The sequence below is a fragment of the Pelobates fuscus genome, chromosome 2 (genome assembly GCF_036172605.1).
Source record: "Pelobates fuscus isolate aPelFus1 chromosome 2, aPelFus1.pri, whole genome shotgun sequence".
Classification (NCBI taxonomy): Eukaryota; Metazoa; Chordata; class Amphibia; order Anura; family Pelobatidae; genus Pelobates; species Pelobates fuscus.
This window is the reverse complement of record NC_086318.1, coordinates 273,806,991-273,828,016: the sequence shown is the minus strand read 5'-3', so window position 1 is coordinate 273,828,016 and position 21,026 is coordinate 273,806,991. Positions and strand designations below refer to the sequence as shown.

The window sequence follows — 21,026 nt, the reverse complement described above, 5'->3', positions numbered from 1 at the left end:
AGATTCTCCATTTTAAACTACATTACATGACAGAATTTCCCCAGCAACATTTAATACAATGAACAGAGACTGTATTTTCTATAAAGACATGACTAACCCAGGAATTGCTGAATCTCCGGTAATTTGCAACATAGTATAATTTGAAGGCCATGAGAACACTGTACTAATGAAATGTTCTATTCATAAGAGAACCTTGCACCTGACCACAAGACTGACATCACTAACTGTGTAAATTGACGCTCAAGACCCCCTTTCCACCGAGTAAACCTCATGCTGGGAAAGATGGCGCTTGAGCCTTCTGTCCACACCCGTGTCCAGAACAATACCACCTCTCGGTGGGTGGACACTTAGCTAACCACTTAGTTTTTGAGCCAATTAATCATATTGATGGGTGGTCACTGACACAAACACTTAACAATGAATCCAATTAACGATGTTTATTTACTGATATCTCGATAATCAATGATGATGCAAAGTTCCCCTTAAAAGGGCCTGCGAGCCCGCTCTTGCTTCACTTGCCAATAAATTTCCTCGAAGTTATTTTAACCTGAACTCCGTGTGTCAGTCTGAATTACTTCAGCGTATATACGCAATTCAATCTTTTCTAATTTGGACAGGAACAGATAGACATTTAAACATCTTTGTTTATTCCTAAATTACACTATAACAGTAGTATCTGTGCCCCTAGTGTTTATGCCAAGAGGGGTCATCTCTCAGTCTGAAGCCTTAAGGTCTGAAGGAGAATATATATTCTCAACTGAGGTACTTATTCGTCGGAGGTAACATAAAGTAAATTAACTAATAGTTTACAATGCATATTTAACCATCTATTTCAGAAGAGGCACTCAACCAGCGACATTTGTGTATACATTATTCAATTTTAACTCCAAATCCTGCATACGAGATAAAATTTCCATTTTAAGCCATTCTACAGTGTGTATGTGTCGAATACATGTCCTGCATGCTTAATTTTGAAGATATTAGAAAACAAGAGTAAAAAGCACAGCTGGGTCAGGTGTGTGTACTTCAAATAAACACGTTTGGTCTATAAATGTCTATGGGTCTGGCATGTCAACAATAAGAGAAACAAGTGGTGAGCCTTTACCAGCTAAAACTTTGCAGCACCTAAGAGGTTAAAGTGCCAAAGTTTTAGTTTCGCCATGGGTGCGGTGTCTGTTTGTTCAAACTATTGATGTCTATACAATTATTCAGTTATTAAGACATTGTAAGTACACTAGGCTAGCAGTTATATGTATCTAGGGCAGACGTGGTAGTTAACTAGTATTGCTTGGTAGTGATCAGGTTAACATAAAAGACTAAGGCAGAGGGTTAACATAAAACAGGTGAAACATAGTGTGTCTAGCTGGGAGTAACTACATAACTTCTCTAGTACCCATCTGAACTTTAAGTGTTCCAGAGAGAAGGCTTAGACCGTATGTGCGCTGTTTGTTTGTTTGTCGACATTTAGGGATGAGTCATACCCATTTATAAGACAAATGTTGATCGTCGTGTGATAGCTTGTCAGGTGGGTGGCTCCATATAAGATGTAGCTTGTTGTGTATAGATAAATGACATGTATGTGGTCTGGCTGCCTGAGTGCGATGAGGCATGTATGGATATTGTGTTTGCCAAATGCTGGTTGGTCAGGTGCTATCGTTGAGATATAGCTTGTGCAGTGTGTGTGTGGGGCAGGCGAGGTAAACATTACTAGTGCCGGGCTAGTGTGATCTACTCATGAAAAATGTCAATCGAAACGAGGAAAGAGCATGGCTAAAAATAAAAAATAAAGTAATCTGGCGGGCTATTGACTATTCCCGGCCCCTCTGCACTTTCTGTGTATCTGGTGTTAACATTTGTGTAGGCTGGTTACGGCCTGAAGTTGTGGCTGAACATGAACAAAACATATGATAACATCCTTTTAACTATGGTGTCTTGGCACCTTGTAACCGTTTGTTGGGCGGCTCAAGTCCTGGGGTGCTTGTACGGGTACCACGCTCGGAGACAAGAGGCACTGATCGCCAATGTTCCGGCCTGGTATGACCGCGTGATCCCTGGGAGTCTCTCAACTGAGGGTGCGGGGTTCCATTGTGTGGACGGTCCATATTCCTTCCAGGCCATGGTGTCTCCAGCTGGACATAGATTGTGCCGGGGTGTTACCTCAGTGCAATCTTCGGCGTCCAGGCCGATCAGGTCGTCGAGATGGATACGGTAAACTGGTGTGGAGGCCGCCTTGAGATGCTGGGAGCCAAAGTGGCAATTGATGTGCGACCATTATGCAAATGTCCCGGGTGTCGCCTAGTCTCTTGGGAAAGGTGTTAATCCGGTCCGAGAAGTGAGATCAGTCGGGTTCCCGAAGGGGGAAAGTTCCTCAGAGAGGGCATGTGTGGAAGTGAGGCGCGGGTAGGTTGTGGTGCGGCTGTGGTCGGGGTGCAAGCTCCTTGTTAAGTCGTGACTGAAGCATAGGTAACCGGCGTGGTGTTCTGTGGTATAAATGGTGCGCTCTTCTCTGGGTCCCAGTTGTGAGTCGGGGTGGTGGGGGCTCGGGGTACTGATTGTGTGAGCAAGTCCTGGGGCAGACCCATGGTCTGCAAAAGGGCCGCTGCGTCTCGCAGACCCTGGATCTGGTGAGTTGTCTCGCCCTGCTGCACGAGGAGCGTACGGAAGGACCACCAGCGATATTGCACGTTATGTCGCCGGAGTGTGGCTGTAAGGGGCCATGCCAAAGTTCCGCTAGTCAAGTCATTGTAAAAGGTTAGCTTTGCGTTTTCGAATTGCATGGGGGGTTTTCCCCTGAGGGCGGTGAGGACTGCTGCTTTGTCTGATCCATTTTTAAATGTGAGTATGGTGTCCCTCGTGGCCGTGGCTGGGGCCCCGGCGGGTTTCGGGATCCTGAATAGGTCTGCAGGTGCAACAGGTCTGGGCTGTCCTGGGGGCAGGATGGTGGTCAGCAGGCGCCCGATCATGTGCTGCAGCTCTGCCTCTGGCAGCCCCTCCGGTAACCCCCTTACCTTAATGTTGCACCTCCGCCTCGCGTCCTCCTGGGCATCTAAGCGCCGTTCAAGCTGCCTGTTTTTAAGGGTCAGGTCTCGCATGTCCTTCTGCAGCGTGGCGATAATGTGCTGGTGTACCTGCGAGGTGTCTTCAAGTGCCGTGATACGGCCCGTCAGGCCCTGCAGCTCTCCCCTCAGGGTGGTGACATCCGCAAGGATGTTTTTCTGTAAGTCTGCTAACAGGGTTTTAAGCACCCCAGTGGTCACCAGATCAGCATCAGGATTATTCTTATTCTTCGGGGGGCTTGGTTTTGTCTTCGGCTTTGGGGTCGGTGCATGGGGATAGTCTTCATCAGCTCCCTCCGAGTAGTCTTCCGAGAAATCTGAGCAGCCTCCGTGGAGCGCCGCCATATTGGATTCACTCGGGCCACTTGCTTGCCGCCACATCTCCCCAATTGTGAGCCCTAGGGCAGGTTTGTCCGGCTTTTGGTTTTTATGTTTACGTCCCATGGGGCTGTTGGAGGTCTTGTGAGTTGTCCACGGGTATTGGGGGTTATATTTTCGGTGTTCAGGCTTATTATCTTTTGGTTTTGCCCGGAGCTCCAGGGTTGTGCGTCCGTCTGCTTCGGCTGTTAGGCTCCGCCCCCCAGATTAGGTGTTTTAAAAAAAAAAAAAAAAAAAAAAACTAAATCTTTCAACATTGAAGTTGCTGTTTAGTGGATAGGTAAGTGTGCTGGATCTTGTGTGTGTGTGTGTGTGTATGTATATATATATATATTTCGTTCTATGTGTATTTTTATATATATATATTTATATTTTAAAATACAGTTAGAACAAAATTACATATATTCTTTAACGTATTTACATTTATATAAATACATATGATAATTATACATATTTAATCAATATTGTACGTGTACTTTGATATTAATATATATATAATATTAAAATACACTTAGACTATGTATGTGTGTGTTTAACTTTTTTTTTTTTTTTACAGACAGCAGGGGGAGTACCAGGCACTCCCCCTGCTGGCTATGCCGTCCATGTGATTGCGAGGTCCAAGCAAGGCCCGGCGATCACATGGCCCAGGGGGACCAAAGAGGACGGAGGGGGACTCCCTGGGCTCCCAGGTAAGTCCCCATATTGCAATCGCCGGCAACCGGGTAAGTACATAGGACGGCGGGGACGTGCTATGTCGCCCCCCGGCGTTTAGAGCCAGGTCCCTAAGGACGGCATAGCACATCCCTCTCCTTAAGGGGTTAAAGGAAATTTCAATTTACTTTATTTTCTCATTAAACTTTATAAAGTTAAAAACATTATAAACATGCATAAAGTAGAAATAAAAAGATAAATGTACATTTTTTTTTTTTTTTAAACACTGTCCTTTCAAAAAAAATATTCTGCTCTTGCGCAAAAACTGGTGGGCGGTAAGGACATTTTTCCATCAAGATGCATTAGTGGGCAGTAGGTAGAAAAAAGGTTAACTACCCCTGGTCTAGATAGAGTAGTTGTAAAGGAGAGTGGTTAGAAATATAACCACACCCACCTGGAGCTCCAAAAAATGTCTGCACCCAGGCTTCTGTGACCATAGGATCGGCCCTTGGGAGGTGGAAACCTGGATGGAATGCAGACTGCAGATAGAGAATAACTGTGAGGACGGATTTGATTTGGAAGGAGGAGGAGGCAGTAGTAGGCGGGGCAGAGTTGTGCTACAGGGCTGGAGTTATGTCGGCAGGAGGAGTCGGACTGGAGAAAGTGTGGGCGGGTGGATGCAGATTTAGGTCTCGGAAGGAGAGAGAGCATCCTATGTTGAGAAAGAGCGGGGGTCCTGAGGCACACGATCCGACGGTCACTGAATTTGACATAAAACCGTGCTAGCCGCGGAGGTGAATGTTGAGTGCCTTCAGCCGTGCAAACTGCAAACACTCGAGGAGGGATATGAAAAGATCTCCCTGACCGAGCCTATGTGCATGAAAGCCGCCGGTGTTGGATTTTCACGCTGCATGCCGCTGGCCCCGTGACAATTGTCACGCCTTAATGGTGGCCATGGTTGTACATCTGTCAAATAAACATATTTGCTGGATTTCTGGTTAAAATAAAAACGTTATCGTGCCTATTTATGCGCAATAACAAACTACAATTCCCAGAATGCGAGAGCTCCAACTCTGACTGGTCAAATGACACACTAACGCGAATCACCAGTGCACACGCCCACCCCAAAAAAAATAAAAATAGGCAAACGCGAGTCATTTTCAACGTGCCTTCTAAATAGAATAAGCAAGTGCGAGTCTAATGGATAATCTTGGCCTGGCTAAAAGATACTGCTTTCGACTAAATATTTTTGACACAAATTACGGCTCAACCCGCCAATAACGTCTGGGCACCAGGTGAAGTTTCTGCGGCTTAAATCCACCTTTGGCAAAGTTGGCACTTGTCGTCCGAGAGTTTGACAGGTAAGATACACCCACGTGCATCCTTTTTGGCCAGGATCCGTCTGCCCGCACTGAAGTGACGCACTCTCGTCTACTAGGTGAAAGACGAGGATCCAACACTATCCCCACCCCACGTATCAGCGGACAAGCTCGCAGCTCTCAGGAACACGAAAAAGGCAGACATCATGGCTTGCGAAGGAGTTAGTCCTAGTGAGTGCGAACGGCAGTTTTGTGAACTGTGCGGGAAAATGGAGAATTTATTGTTGTGCGGCCGTTGCCGGAACTCTTTCTACTGTAGCAAAGAACACCAGCGACAGGACTGGAAGAATCACAAGCTAGTCTGCAAAGGAAATAAGCCGCGCACGATTATTGACACTAACCCATCGAAACCGCTTCAGACTTCTTCCTCTGCAGATACTGTTTCCTCAGACGGTGGGTTATCCGTGTCCTCGGGGGAAACTTCGAAGTCTAAAACTTTAGGAAGTGGTCTACCCGAAGAGAGCTCTGCTAATACCCTGGGTTTCGGGGAATCGAAACAGAGGGAGCTTGTGGTCGGAGGAGCCACACTAAGGGCCATCAATGAGGAGGATTACACCCAGACATCTGGGGAGGCTGGTGGGAGCAGCACAGCGAGGAGAGCGGACGGCAAGGGAAAAGTAAATGGCCAGATTAAGCCCCTGTTGCAGAAACTAGCCCAGGAATACATAATTCCCTGCATGAACAAGCATGGAATCTGCGTGCTGGATGATTTTTTGGGCCAGGATTTAGGGGAGAGGATTGCCAATGAAGTCAAAGCTTTGCACAAAACTGGACGGTTTACAGATGGCCAGCTTGTCAATCAGAAGAGCGACTCGACCCGTGATATCCGGGGTGACCAAATCACTTGGGTGGAGGGAAAAGAGGCAGGCTGCAAAGCTATCAGGGATTTGATGAACAGCATGGATGATCTGATAAGGCATTGCAATGGCAAACTAGGGAACTTCAAGATTAATGGCAGGACAAAGGTGAGATTCCTGAATTAACGTAGCGTTGCCGTTACTATTATTGGTTTGTCATTGCTCTTTCCAGTTCTTGCCAATGCAAATTTAAGTCGTTTCTTCTTTTAACATATTGTATTATTTATTATTATTGCAATTTATATAGCGCCAACAGATTCCGTAGCGCTTTACAATATTATGAGAAGATTCCCTTTTATTAATACAATGGTAGTTTTTAGCGTATTTTAGTCTGAATGCAGCCCCTCACTTTTTACAAACACCATATTACTGTACGTAATGCCTTGGGATAGTTTAACTAGAAAGTACATTTAATTATACTTAGGAACAACTTCAAGCGAGTAAAAAAAAAAAACTTGCTGGGAACCTACTAAAAGGAATGATGAACACGAATAATCGATTGTTATGCTCTTGCAGTAGGGATCGACCGATTATCGGTTTTACCGATATAATCGGCCGATATTCGGTATTTTCGGCAATATCGGTATCGGCCAATAGGGATACCGATATTGCCGATAATACCTCCCAGGACCGCCAGGCTCATTACAAGCCCGGCGGTCCTGGGGGGGGCGGGCAGCAAGCGTTTACTCACCTCCCAGCAGCTCCTCCAGCTCCCCAGTGTAAATCTCGCGAGACCCGCGGCCAGCTCTGACGGCCGCGGGTCTCGCAAGATTTACACTGGGGAGCTGGAGGAGCTGCTGGGAGGTGAGTAAGCGCTTGCTGCCCACCCCACTTCCCTCCCCTCCCCCAGCTAAGCCAATGCCACTGGACCACTAGGGATTAACATATCCCCCCTCCCTGGCAAGGCAACAAGCAGGGAGGGGGGACATCAAAAAATAAATGATAATTAAATATATATCATATGATAATATATATTTTTTATTAAAAAATGTTTTTAAATTTATATATATATATATATATATATATATATAATATTATATAAAAATTAAAAAAAAAATTTAATAAAAAATGCCCCCTCACACACACACTATTATTATACACATACACTACACAAACACACTGTGTATATAATTCAGTGTGTTTGTATAGTGTGTGTATATATAATGCAGTGTGTTTGTATAGTGTGTGTATTTATAATGCACATTACACACACTGTATTATATACACACACACTTTACAAACACACACTGCATTATATATACACACTATACAAAACACACACTGCATTATACACACACACTATACAAACACACACTGCAATTTACACACACTATACAAACACACACTGCATTATATACACACACACACACTATACAAACACACACTGTATTATATACACACACTATACAAACACACACTGCATTATATACACACACTATACAAACACACACACTATACAAACACACACTGCATTATATACACACACTATACAAACACACACTGCATTATACACACACACACACTATACAAACACACACTGCATTATATACACACTATACAAACACACTGCATCATATACACACACACACTATACAAACACACTGCATCATATACACACACACACTATACAAACACACTGCATTATATACACACACACACACACTATACAACACACTGCATTATATACACACCCACTGCATTATATACACACACACACACACAAACACACTGCATTATATACACACACACTATACAAACACACGGCATTATATACACACACGGCATTATATACACACACACACTGCATCCACTACACACACACTGCATCCACTACACACACACTGCACAAACACTGCATCCACTACACACACATACACAGCTCCCCTGTCTAAACACACTGCATCCACTACACGTGGCATGTATATTTTGTGCATTTACCTTTTAGAAATAGTTTTTTATTTTCCAAAATGGTAAATGTACAGAATATCGGCAAATTATATCGGCTATCGGCCTGAAAGTTCACAGAATATCGGTATCGGTATCGGCTCTAAAAAATCAATATCGGTCGATCCCTATCTTGCAGGGTTATTTACTAAGATAAGAATTTAAAGTGAATCTCAAATCTAACGCAAAAGTAGCTGACTGTTTCCATTTCTGCTATTTTTGCTTTATATTTCAAATCATCTTCAATTTCAAATTTTAGATCATAACCCTGCTAGTAATTAATAGCTAAAAGTGAACGTGTCATAGAGACACCATTAGGCAAATCATAAAAAAATACTTGAGTATTTTGCAATTGCAGATTTCAAAAGTTAGGTGTTGCTGTGTTATGGATTGGAGGATAAATGATTTGCAGACAAAAGTATAAGAACATATTTCATTCAATTTTAGTGCAGATACTCCCCAAGAACAGTGGAAGGTTTTAAGAGTGAAATTAAGTCGGAGTATAGCAGTTTTGTGTGCAATTAATATAGGGAACATTGCATGTGGGGTGGAATAAAAAATCCCTAGACAGATTGCATTGTTTATCCCTCAAATACAGTGGCAGGCTACACTCCACACACAATAGCACTTCAGTTTGCTGAAATACTTTGTTTCAATATGTTTCAATACCCCAGGCCCCTTAACCCTGATATGGTAATTATTGCAGTGTCTGAAAAACTGCAATAATTGCCTTGGAGGGTTAACTCCCCATCACAATGTATCTGTGTATGTTCTCCGCCGGACTTTCTTAGACTCTGGGCCGATCTACAGAGACAATCCTGACAGGTCTCACCTTTACCTCCCCCCCCCAGCCACCGGATCCCAGCAGCAATATTACAGTTGATGGTCTTTGCGAATTTGCCAAAGTCCCCAGACAGTGACAATGCCGCTTTAGGTGAACATCATGTGAGCTAAAAGGTTAACAGAATTAATAGGTGATTTTCAGTGATTTCCAGAGAAAAATCTACAATTAAAGGGAAACTCCAGTGCCAGGAAAACAATCCATTTTCCTGGCACTGGAGGTACCCTCTCCCTCCCACCCCCCAATCCCTGGTTACTGAAAGGGTGAAAACCCCTTCAGTCACTTACCTGAGGCAGCGACGATGTCCCTCGTCGCTGTCTCCTCCTCCGCGCCGCTCCTCCCTCTGATTCCGTCAGCCGGTGGGAGACCTAATGTGCATACACGGCAATGCCGCGCATGCGCATTACCGCTCTCCATAGATTATCAATGCTTTCCTATGGGGAAATGAGCAACGCTGGAGTTCCTCACACAGCGTGAGGACGCCCAGCCACGCTCTAGCAAAGAAAATCTTTGCTAGAAATCAGGAAGTGACCTCTAGTGGCTGTCTGGTAGACAGCCAATAGAGGTGGAGTTAACCCTGCAATGTAATTATTGCAGTTAATATAAAAAAACTGCAATAATTACACTTGCAGGGTTAGGAGTAGTGGGAGTTGGCACACAGACCACTCCAATGGGCAGAAGTGGTCTGGGTGCCTGGAGTGTCCCTTTAAAACCAGCTGTTACTTTTCAGCTTTCCATGAAAATAGACTCTCTGAAAGGCTCTAGTTGGTTGTGTTGGAATATCTTTGAAATTGAAGGGATAACATTTTATCATGTGAAACCTGATTTTTATATATATATATATATATATATATATATATATATATATATATATATATATATATATATATATATATATACAGAAAAATGAAAAATCAAAATGCACTCACAGGTCTTCTTAAGTGGAACACTTAGTGCTTTATTGTTTCAAAACTGGTGTACAGAAATCAATCGACGTTTCGACCCTGCCGGGTCTTTTTCAAGATCGCAGAGTACATGACAGTGAAGTGTTTATATATGAAATACAAATCTAAATCAATGTGCACTTACCCAATGGTGAAGTGAGGTGGAGTGAGTCTGCCCGTTGGAACCCGGAAGTGCTTGGAGGCCGCCTAGGACGTCACGTGATCGGGACGTCGGACGGAAGAAAAGTGGTTGTCAAGGCAACGGTATACACAGAGAAAGCTCAGATACCGGGTGCAAGTGAAACGCTGAGGAGAACAGAGTGGGAGGTATAAACCACCACACAATCTGTATAACACAGAAGCCAGGGAAGAGTGCTGGTAGACTAACCAGTGTAGTGTGCTAACGTGTTGAGAGTTATAAACCCACATGTGAAAAAAGTGCCCAAACCAAAACAAATTAACCAGTGAAACAACACAAAAAGCCTGGCATCGTGAATAAAGATTAAAATCAAAGCGGAGAACAACATGTATTTAAACAATATTATATGCAAAAAATATGTATGAGATTTATACACTCAAGCATGCTGTTATATGCATAAGTTCCATATCAGAACACCTTAATAAACAATGTTATGTACATAATATATGCATGATTAATGCACTAGAGCCTGCTGTACGATATATTCCTAATGTGATGATCTAGTACTGAAAAATATATCATAAACAAAATCATAAACTCTAATGGTGACACAGACTAACTCCCATCACTCTATATGTTTTCCAAGTAAGTATCATGTCTAAAGGATAAAGGGGACAGCCCCTGAGTGACAAACTAACCCCACTTGGAGTAGTCTGAAATACCCCTGAACTGATCAAAGTCCCATATCAGAACAATGTAATAGATAATAGAGCAGGAAGATGAATAGATAAGTGACCAAATGCCACTAGTAACTGCATCTAGCATGGTGCCAGATATTAACACTCAGTTGACTGTCTGAGACCAACCGAACTTTAAGTCCGATATGCCAAATAGTGATCCTGTACTACCAGCATATGATTGCTATATACACATGAGCAAACTAATAATAAATCGAAACATAACAAACCAAATCTGATGCTGTTCAAACAATCACATCTAATGGGATCACATAGAACTCTATATGTGGCTAATCTATACTAGGATCTGTCTTGTAGAATCATAGTTGTAGCATATACTTGCTACATACATGTAAAACACCAAAATTGAAGAAAGAGATAAAACTAATCCATCCTCAACATAACTGCTGATCTTAGAATACTCTCGACTGCCGGGAAGAGATTAATTTACCCAGAAGCTGCTGGAAGCATATAATAGCTACCTATAGTGAAGAATATGAACAAATGAAATAAAATAAAATAAAATAAATAATAAATAATAAAAAGTAAAAAGAAATGCTAGAGAATAGTACAAAAATACCTAAGTCGTGTGGCGGTAATCTCCATCTCAAAAGGGGAAACCATACCCCATACCACCGCCAAACAATCTAGACATGCTGACTAAATACTTGCAAGAATAATAAAGACTATACTAAACAAAGACGAAATGTGATAAAAGAAAAAATTAGTAACGAATGTATATTGTGAAACTGTATGAATAAAAAATTCTAATAAAGAGTGTTAATATAAATACGTGGTAGACGGATCTGAATGGTACTAGAACAACCAAACATATGGTGATAATGATCACCACCTTCATAAAAACATAGAATATACAATGTTTTCGTTTAGTCCTTTAGGTGTAACTGTGTCCAAGTAATGAATCCAATAGGCTTCTCTCTGTAAAAGGATTTTGGATCGATCGCCGCCTCGGTCTAAAGGAGGTACATGGTCAATCCCAATAAATTTAAGTGTGGGAAGATGATGTTGCATAGCCAAGAAGTGTTTAGCCACGGGTTTATCCGTGGTTTGGTCCCGATATGCCGTCATTATCCCGGATCGATGACCCCTCATCCTATCGCGTAGTGTGAGGTCTGTCTTCCCGACATACGATAGTCCACATGGACAGGTCACCATGTAGATGACATGGTCTGTCGTACAGGTGATGTAGTGCTTAATCGGTATCCGTTTGCCCGTGTGTGGGTGGGCAAAGGAGGTGCTGGTCAGCATGTGGCTACACGTTACACAGCCAGTGCACTTGAAGCAGCCTTTCTTTTTTATCCATGTTTTCTTGGTATAACATTGTGTGGGATCATTCCGCACTAATAAGTCCCTCAAATTACGGTTTCTTTTATAGCTGATCATAGGACGTTGTTGGAAAATCGACGGGAGATTCTTATCGGCTTGAATTACATCCCAATGCCTGTGTATCGTGTTTTTTATCTTTGTGGTTGCTGTATGGTAGGTCATAGGGAGAAACAATGGAGTCTTCTTGGTTTTGCTGTTATTGCTAGAATCTAAGCGTTCTCTGGCTCTTTTTTCAGCAATCTCCAATGTGTGAGGGGTATAGCCTCTGTCAATAAAGCGTTGTTTCATTTCCGTCAGCTGAGTAGTCATATGAGAGATGTCACTGTTGTAACGTAGGACTCTCAGAAACTGAGAGATAGGCAGAGAGTCTTTTAGATGTTGGGGGTGAAAACTGGTGGCTGATAGGATAGTATTTCTGTCCGTATCTTTGCGGTGTAGAGTATAGCCAATCTCACCCATATTTTTGTACAATAGCACATCCAAAAAAGGAATTTGGTCATAATTCTGATTGAGAGTGAATTTTATGGTGGTGGGTAACGTGTTTAATTGTTGAACCATATCTTCCAATTCCTGGTTTGTAGAGGTCCAAAGGAGAAGGATATCATCAACAAATCTGAAATACCTCAGTATATTCTTTGCGTATGCGGAGAAGATGTATTTTTGTTCGAACCATGACATGAAGATGTTGGCGTATGATGGAGCCATGGTCACTTATCTATTCATCTTCCTGCTCTATTATCTATTACATTGTTCTGATATGGGACTTTGATCAGTTCAGGGGTATTTCAGACTACTCCAAGTGGGGTTAGTTTGTCACTCAGGGGCTGTCCCCTTTATCCTTTAGACATGATACTTACTTGGAAAACATATAGAGTGATGGGAGTTAGTCTGTGTCACCATTAGAGTTTATGATTTTGTTTATGATATATTTTTCAGTACTAGATCATCACATTAGGAATATATCGTACAGCAGGCTCTAGTGCATTAATCATGCATATATTATGTACATAACATTGTTTATTAAGGTGTTCTGATATGGAACTTATGCATATAACAGCATGCTTGAGTGTATAAATCTCATACATATTTTTTGCATATAATATTGTTTAAATACATGTTGTTCTCCGCTTTGATTTTAATCTTTATTCACGATGCCAGGCTTTTTGTGTTGTTTCACTGGTTAATTTGTTTTGGTTTGGGCACTTTTTTCACATGTGGGTTTATAACTCTCAACACGTTAGCACACTACACTGGTTAGTCTACCAGCACTCTTCCCTGGCTTCTGTGTTATACAGATTGTGTGGTGGTTTATACCTCCCACTCTGTTCTCCTCAGCGTTTCACTTGCACCCGGTATCTGAGCTTTCTCTGTGTATACCGTTGCCTTGACAACCACTTTTCTTCCGTCCGACGTCCCGATCACGTGACGTCCTAGGCGGCCTCCAAGCACTTCCGGGTTCCAACGGGCAGACTCACTCCACCTCACTTCACCATTGGGTAAGTGCACATTGATTTAGATTTGTATTTCATATATAAACACTTCACTGTCATGTACTCTGCGATCTTGAAAAAGACCCGGCAGGGTCGAAACGTCGATTGATTTCTGTACACCAGTTTTGAAACAATAAAGCACTAAGTGTTCCACTTAAGAAGACCTGTGAGTGCATTTTGATTTTTCATTTTTCTGTATATATTTGACGCCTGCAATTTGCACCCAGGCATATTAAGACACGTTTATTGTCTTTGAGGAGAGTGCCAAGCTTTCACTTGTACATATATTTTGGTGGGGCGTCCCACCTTCTTGAGCACCCCTACAGTTTATAACTTATATAGTTTTTGGATTTGTTCTGCTCCTCTTTTTCAAGTGATTTCAACATGGAGGATTTTTTATCAAGGGCAGGAGCTCTAGCTGACACAGCTGAAACTCTTTCCATTAGTGACGAACACGCTTTATCTGTCTTATGGCCACGATCTACTAAAGATCTCTCTCATACGAACACACCGAAAGAATTATACAACGATCTATTAAAGTTAAGAAGACGCGAAATAGACCTGGACCTACACGGCGTGTTCATCTCTGATTATTATCGGGCTAAAAGAATACCCAGGGGTTTCAGGGTTAGAAACGCCCCCACTATTGGTAGGCAAAATCCAGATTTCTGTAAACGCTGGATGAACATTGCCAACAAGTGCTCTTTGGACTGGATGGTGATAGTGGTTGAGGAAGTCGGCAAAGAGTTAATCCAGGTGAAAAAAACTATCCAGGAATTCGAAGCAACAAATGTCACCTCATTACAGGCACCCACTGCGAACGAGATGATGATTAAACTACAAGACGATATTCAGAAATATCAGAACGAATTAATCCGCTTTAAAAAACAAAAATTAACTAAGGTGAACCATGACTACACACACCACCAAGTGTATAGATGGCTTAGTGGCATGGACACCAACACTAGGAATGCTCCTCCTAGATTCAGACCTCGCATCAACAGACCGTCTTTCCACACCATTGATATTAGCTCGGGCGAATCAGCCTCGGATGCTGAATCTAAGGACACCAGACCACCGTCCAGATCGCAACCTTTTTTAGGGGCTGGTATCCATCATCAAGACCCCCCAGAAATGGGTCTGGAATCCAGCGGGTTAAGAAAAAGAGATCCCCCAGGCGAGGGAAAAAGGGTTACCAGATACGCCAACACAGCCGCAAAACCCCCGTCACAGAAGAAACGTCTGTAGTATTCAATCTTTCCAACAAACTACTTACAGAAGCCCATCTTAGTCTTTTAAGTAAAGGACTGACGTTTATTCCGGTTAAAAGACCCCAGCCATTTTCAGTAGAAATTGATATGTATAAGGTGCAACGCACTTTATACGCCAATGAATACAGAAAAGATGATTCTACATATCAACCACAGCCTTTTAAGTGTAAGGAGAAAAAAGACATCAAATCAAACAATATGACCATTAAAACCTTTGTACAGACCATACATAAGGATGTGTTAGACATCATAAAAACACCGCCCAAATACAGACCCAATTTGACCCTGGATGAAAAAATTGCACTACAAGATCTACGTGATGATGTGAACATTGTAATTCGCCCCGCAGATAAAGGCGGAGGCGTTGTGATTCAATCATACCAGCAATATAAGTGTGAAATTATGCGACAATTGAATGATATCTCCACATATCGTAAACTCACGTATGATCCTGTTCAGACATTTCACAAAAAGATCCAACAACTCATCAACTTTGGCCTTCAAGCTGGTTATATCGATTCCAATACAGCTAAATATCTCTTGGTGATCCATCCTATACACCCTGTGTTGTACACCCTGCCGAAGATCCACAAATCCAGCCAAAATCCACCAGGTAGACCCATAGTCTCGGCCAGGGGTGGTCTATTAGAACCAATTGCTAAATACGTGGACCATCATCTACAGGATTGTGTTAAAGGGTTGCCATTTTGCCTCAAGGATACCCAGGACCTTTTAAGACAGCTCAGAGAACTCGGCCAGAATATACCAAATGAATTTATTTTTGTCACTCTGGACGTTCAGAACCTATACACGGCAATACCCCAAGCGGAAGGGATTGAAGCTGTCCGTATTACTTTGTCCAAGTGTACAACTTACAAAGGCCCCCCTATCGAATTCATTGTGGAACTACTCACTATCGCACTCTCTTGCAATTATTTTAAATTCGAGGGTAATTTCTACTTGCAAATATCCGGGACTGCTATGGGGGCGGCCATGGCTCCATCATACGCCAACATCTTCATGTCATGGTTCGAACAAAAATACATCTTCTCCGCATACGCAAAGAATATACTGAGGTATTTCAGATTTGTTGATGATATCCTTCTCCTTTGGACCTCTACAAACCAGGAATTGGAAGATATGGTTCAACAATTAAACACGTTACCCACCACCATAAAATTCACTCTCAATCAGAATTATGACCAAATTCCTTTTTTGGATGTGCTATTGTACAAAAATATGGGTGAGATTGGCTATACTCTACACCGCAAAGATACGGACAGAAATACTATCCTATCAGCCACCAGTTTTCACCCCCAACATCTAAAAGACTCTCTGCCTATCTCTCAGTTTCTGAGAGTCCTACGTTACAACAGTGACATCTCTCATATGACTACTCAGCTGACGGAAATGAAACAACGCTTTATTGACAGAGGCTATACCCCTCACACATTGGAGATTGCTGAAAAAAGAGCCAGAGAACGCTTAGATTCTAGCAATAACAGCAAAACCAAGAAGACTCCATTGTTTCTCCCTATGACCTACCATACAGCAACCACAAAGATAAAAAACACGATACACAGGCATTGGGATGTAATTCAAGCCGATAAGAATCTCCCGTCGATTTTCCAACAACGTCCTATGATCAGCTATAAAAGAAACCGTAATTTGAGGGACTTATTAGTGCGGAATGATCCCACACAATGTTATACCAAGAAAACATGGATAAAAAAGAAAGGCTGCTTCAAGTGCACTGGCTGTGTAACGTGTAGCCACATGCTGACCAGCACCTCCTTTGCCCACCCACACACGGGCAAACGGATACCGATTAAGCACTACATCACCTGTACGACAGACCATGTCATCTACATGGTGACCTGTCCATGTGGACTATCGTATGTCGGGAAGACAGACCTCACACTACGCGATAGGATGAGGGGTCATCGATCCGGGATAATGACGGCATATCGGGACCAAACCACGGATAAACCCGTGGCTAAACACTTCTTGGCTATGCAACATCATCTTCCCACACTTAAATTTATTGGGATTGACCATGTACCTCCTTTAGACCGAGGCGGCGATCGATCCAAAATCCTTTTACAGAGAGAAGCCTATTGGATTCATTACTTGGACACAGTTACACCTAAAGGACTAAACGAAAACATTGTATATTCTATGTTTTTATGAAGGTGGTGATCATTATCACCATATGTTTGGTTGTTCTAGTACCATTCAGATCCGTCTACCACGTATTTATATTAACACTCTTTATTAGAATTTTTTATTCATACAGTTTCACAATATACATTCGTTACTAATTTTTTCTTTTATCACATTTCGTCTTTGTTTAGTATAGTCTTTATTATTCTTGCAAGTATTTAGTCAGCATGTCTAGATTGTTTGGCGGTGGTATGGGGTATGGTTTCCCCTTTTGAGATGGAGATTACCGCCACACGACTTAGGTATTTTTGTACTATTCTCTAGCATTTCTTTTTACTTTTTATTATTTATTATTTATTTTATTTTATTTTATTTCATTTGTTCATATTCTTCACTATAGGTAGCTATTATATGCTTCCAGCAGCTTCTGGGTAAATTAATCTCTTCCCGGCAGTCGAGAGTATTCTAAGATCAGCAGTTATGTTGAGGATGGATTAGTTTTATCTCTTTCTTCAATTTTGGTGTTTTACATGTATGTAGCAAGTATATGCTACAACTATGATTCTACAAGACAGATCCTAGTATAGATTAGCCACATATAGAGTTCTATGTGATCCCATTAGATGTGATTGTTTGAACAGCATCAGATTTGGTTTGTTATGTTTCGATTTATTATTAGTTTGCTCATGTGTATATAGCAATCATATGCTGGTAGTACAGGATCACTATTTGGCATATCGGACTTAAAGTTCGGTTGGTCTCAGACAGTCAACTGAGTGTTAATATCTGGCACCATGCTAGATGCAGTTACTAGTGGCATTTGGTCACTTATCTATTCATCTTCCTGCTCTATTATCTATTACATTGTTCTGATATGGGACTTTGATCAGTTCAGGGGTATTTCAGACTACTCCAAGTGGGGTTAGTTTGTCACTCAGGGGCTGTCCCCTTTATCCTTTAGACATGATACTTACTTGGAAAACATATAGAGTGATGGGAGTTAGTCTGTGTCACCATTAGAGTTTATGATTTTGTTTATGATATATTTTTCAGTACTAGATCATCACATTAGGAATATATCGTACAGCAGGCTCTAGTGCATTAATCATGCATATATTATGTACATAACATTGTTTATTAAGGTGTTCTGATATGGAACTTATGCATATAACAGCATGCTTGAGTGTATAAATCTCATACATATTTTTTGCATATAATATTGTTTAAATACATGTTGTTCTCCGCTTTGATTTTAATCTTTATTCACGATGCCAGGCTTTTTGTGTTGTTTCACTGGTTAATTTGTTTTGGTTTGGGCACTTTTTTCACATGTGGGTTTATAACTCTCAACACGTTAGCACACTACACTGGTTAGTCTACCAGCACTCTTCCCTGGCTTCTGTGTTATACAGATTGTGTGGTGGTTTATACCTCCCACTCTGTTCTCCTCAGCGTTTCACTTGCACCCGGTATCTGAGCTTTCTCTGTGTATACCGTTGCCTTGACAACCACTTTTCTTCCGTCCGACGTCCCGATCACGTGACGTCCTAGGCGGCCTCCAAGCACTTCCGGGTTCCAACGGGCAGACTCACTCCACCTCACTTCACCATTGGGTAAGTGCACATTGATTTAGATTTGTATTTCATATATAAACACTTCACTGTCATGTACTCTGCGATCTTGAAAAAGACCCGGCAGGGTCGAAACGTCGATTGATTTCTGTACACCAGTTTTGAAACAATAAAGCACTAAGTGTTCCACTTAAGAAGACCTGTGAGTGCATTTTGATTTTTCATTTTTCTGTATATATTTGACGCCTGCAATTTGCACCCAGGCATATTAAGACACGTTTATTGTCTTTGAGGAGAGTGCCAAGCTTTCACTTGTGTGTATATATATATATATATATATATATATATATATATATATATATATATATATATATATATATATATATATATAAATTTTTTTTATTTATTTTTTTGGTTTATATGGCAGTGGGTGGAGGTTTGGCCGCCATTATTTGTTGTTTCCTGTCAGAAGGCTCACCACCTTCTTGCAACAGTGCAAGATTATCTATAGAAGATCCGGTTTTGCAAGTGAACCCCCCCCCCACCCCCCCGAAGCTGAAGAACATGACCTGTCAGAAAATGGCAGCATCTAGGAGGGACAACATCTGGTAACATCTCCATTCACAGATGGACAACATCTCCATTCACAGATGGTCACCTTGGGAGGTTTTTGCAAAACTTATCTAGTGAGTGTCTTCTGACATTTTTCCAGTTCAGACTTTAATAAAAAATTCTAGGTATTGTCCGATTTATCGGTCTAGCCAATGCCATCAGCTAATATTCAGCATTTTAAGCAAAATCTCTATCTGCCTATAATGATACTGATATTGACGATCATGCGGAGCAAGAGTTTAAGAGAGTGTGTCCCAGGAGCCCCCAATTCAGTATAAAACTCCTTGGCAGTCTTCACAAAGCTACTGGACGACCAGGGAGTCTAATGTCCCCCTCCCCGGCCGCACAGTTAAAATGATAAAAAATAAATTGCAAAAAAAATGTAAAATTATTTTATTTAAAAAAAAAAAGAGAGAAAAGCTTTTAATTCACAGAAAGGAGAATTGTGGCTTTCAGCCACAAAATCCCGAGCCACACATTTACACACATGCTGCATGCACTGTAATAAAAGAAATCGGACTGGAGTGTATATTTTGTGCATTTACCACTCAATAATAGAAAAAGTAAAAAATAAATAAGAACATTAAATGTTCAGTTAATAGCAGATTTGTGTAGAATTTTTTTTTTTCCTTCAAAATTGCAAATGTATATATTGGTACAAGGCCACAGATTATCGGTATCGACTCTAAAAAAAAATAAATAAAATAAAATAAAATAAACAATATCGGTTGAACCCTATTAAACTCACTATTAATTCATGAGAGTAAGATTAAAGGGGAAACTATAATAATCAGAACTACTACAGCTTAATTTAGTGGTTCTGGGACATACAGCCTGTCATTGCAGACTTAGCATTGTAAACTCTGCATTTTCAGAGAGAGAGCCAGTATTTAAAGGGACACTATAGTCACCTGAACAACTACAGCTTAATGTAGTTGTTCAGGTGAGATCTATAGCTCCCTGCAGGCAATCTGATGTAAACACTGTATTTTCAGAAAAAATACAGTGTTTACATTGATAGAAATACCTCCAGTGGCCGTCACTCAGACGGCCACCAGAGGGACTTCCTATCACGCAGGGCCCTAAAAAGGCCCTGTACACGTCAGGCGTTTGAAAATACGTCTGACGTGTTCAGGAGAGAGTAGGCACTGTGTGCGCGCCTTCTCTCTCCAGCCTGTCAACGGAGGAGGGGGGCGGGCAAAGACCGTGAGCTGAGCTGTCACTCAGCTCATCTCGCGGCCGCGCACACCACGCACATGCGCGGTAGTGCGCTCAGGACTTCAGAGGGCGGCATCAATATTAATTCTACACATATATATTAGGTATCCTAATTAATTACAATTAGCGGGACCTGCCCAACAACCCATGCCGAAAGTATAAGGAATTTAATTTGCTAGCACTATATTTAACCCTATAACTTTCCAAGACACCATAAAACCTGTACATGGGGGGTACTGTTTTACTTGGGAGACTTCGCTGAACACAAATATTAGTGTTTCAAAACAGTAAAATGTATTACAACGATGATATCGCCAGTAAAAGTGACGTTTTTTTGCATTTTTCACGCACAAACAGCACTTACACGGACGATATTATTTCTGCAATACTTTTTACTGTTTTGAAACACAAATATTTGTGTTCAGCGA

At 41.6% G+C, this 21,026-nt stretch overlaps 1 protein-coding gene across 2 annotated transcripts in view; it reads left to right on the top strand.

The window, feature by feature from the left end:
- Positions 1–4,793: 4,793 nt before the first annotated feature.
- EGLN1 (egl-9 family hypoxia inducible factor 1) overlaps positions 4,794–21,026 on the top strand; it is a 243,618-nt gene continuing 227,385 nt past the window's right edge. The window contains exon 1 of one of the 2 annotated variants that reach the window (XM_063443384.1): positions 4,794–6,429. In XM_063443384.1, coding sequence (XP_063299454.1) covers positions 5,611–6,429 — 819 coding nt within the window. In that variant the 5' untranslated portion in view covers positions 4,794–5,610. The remainder of the gene's footprint in view (positions 6,430–21,026) is intronic. The other variant, XM_063443385.1, reaches the window with a different exon arrangement.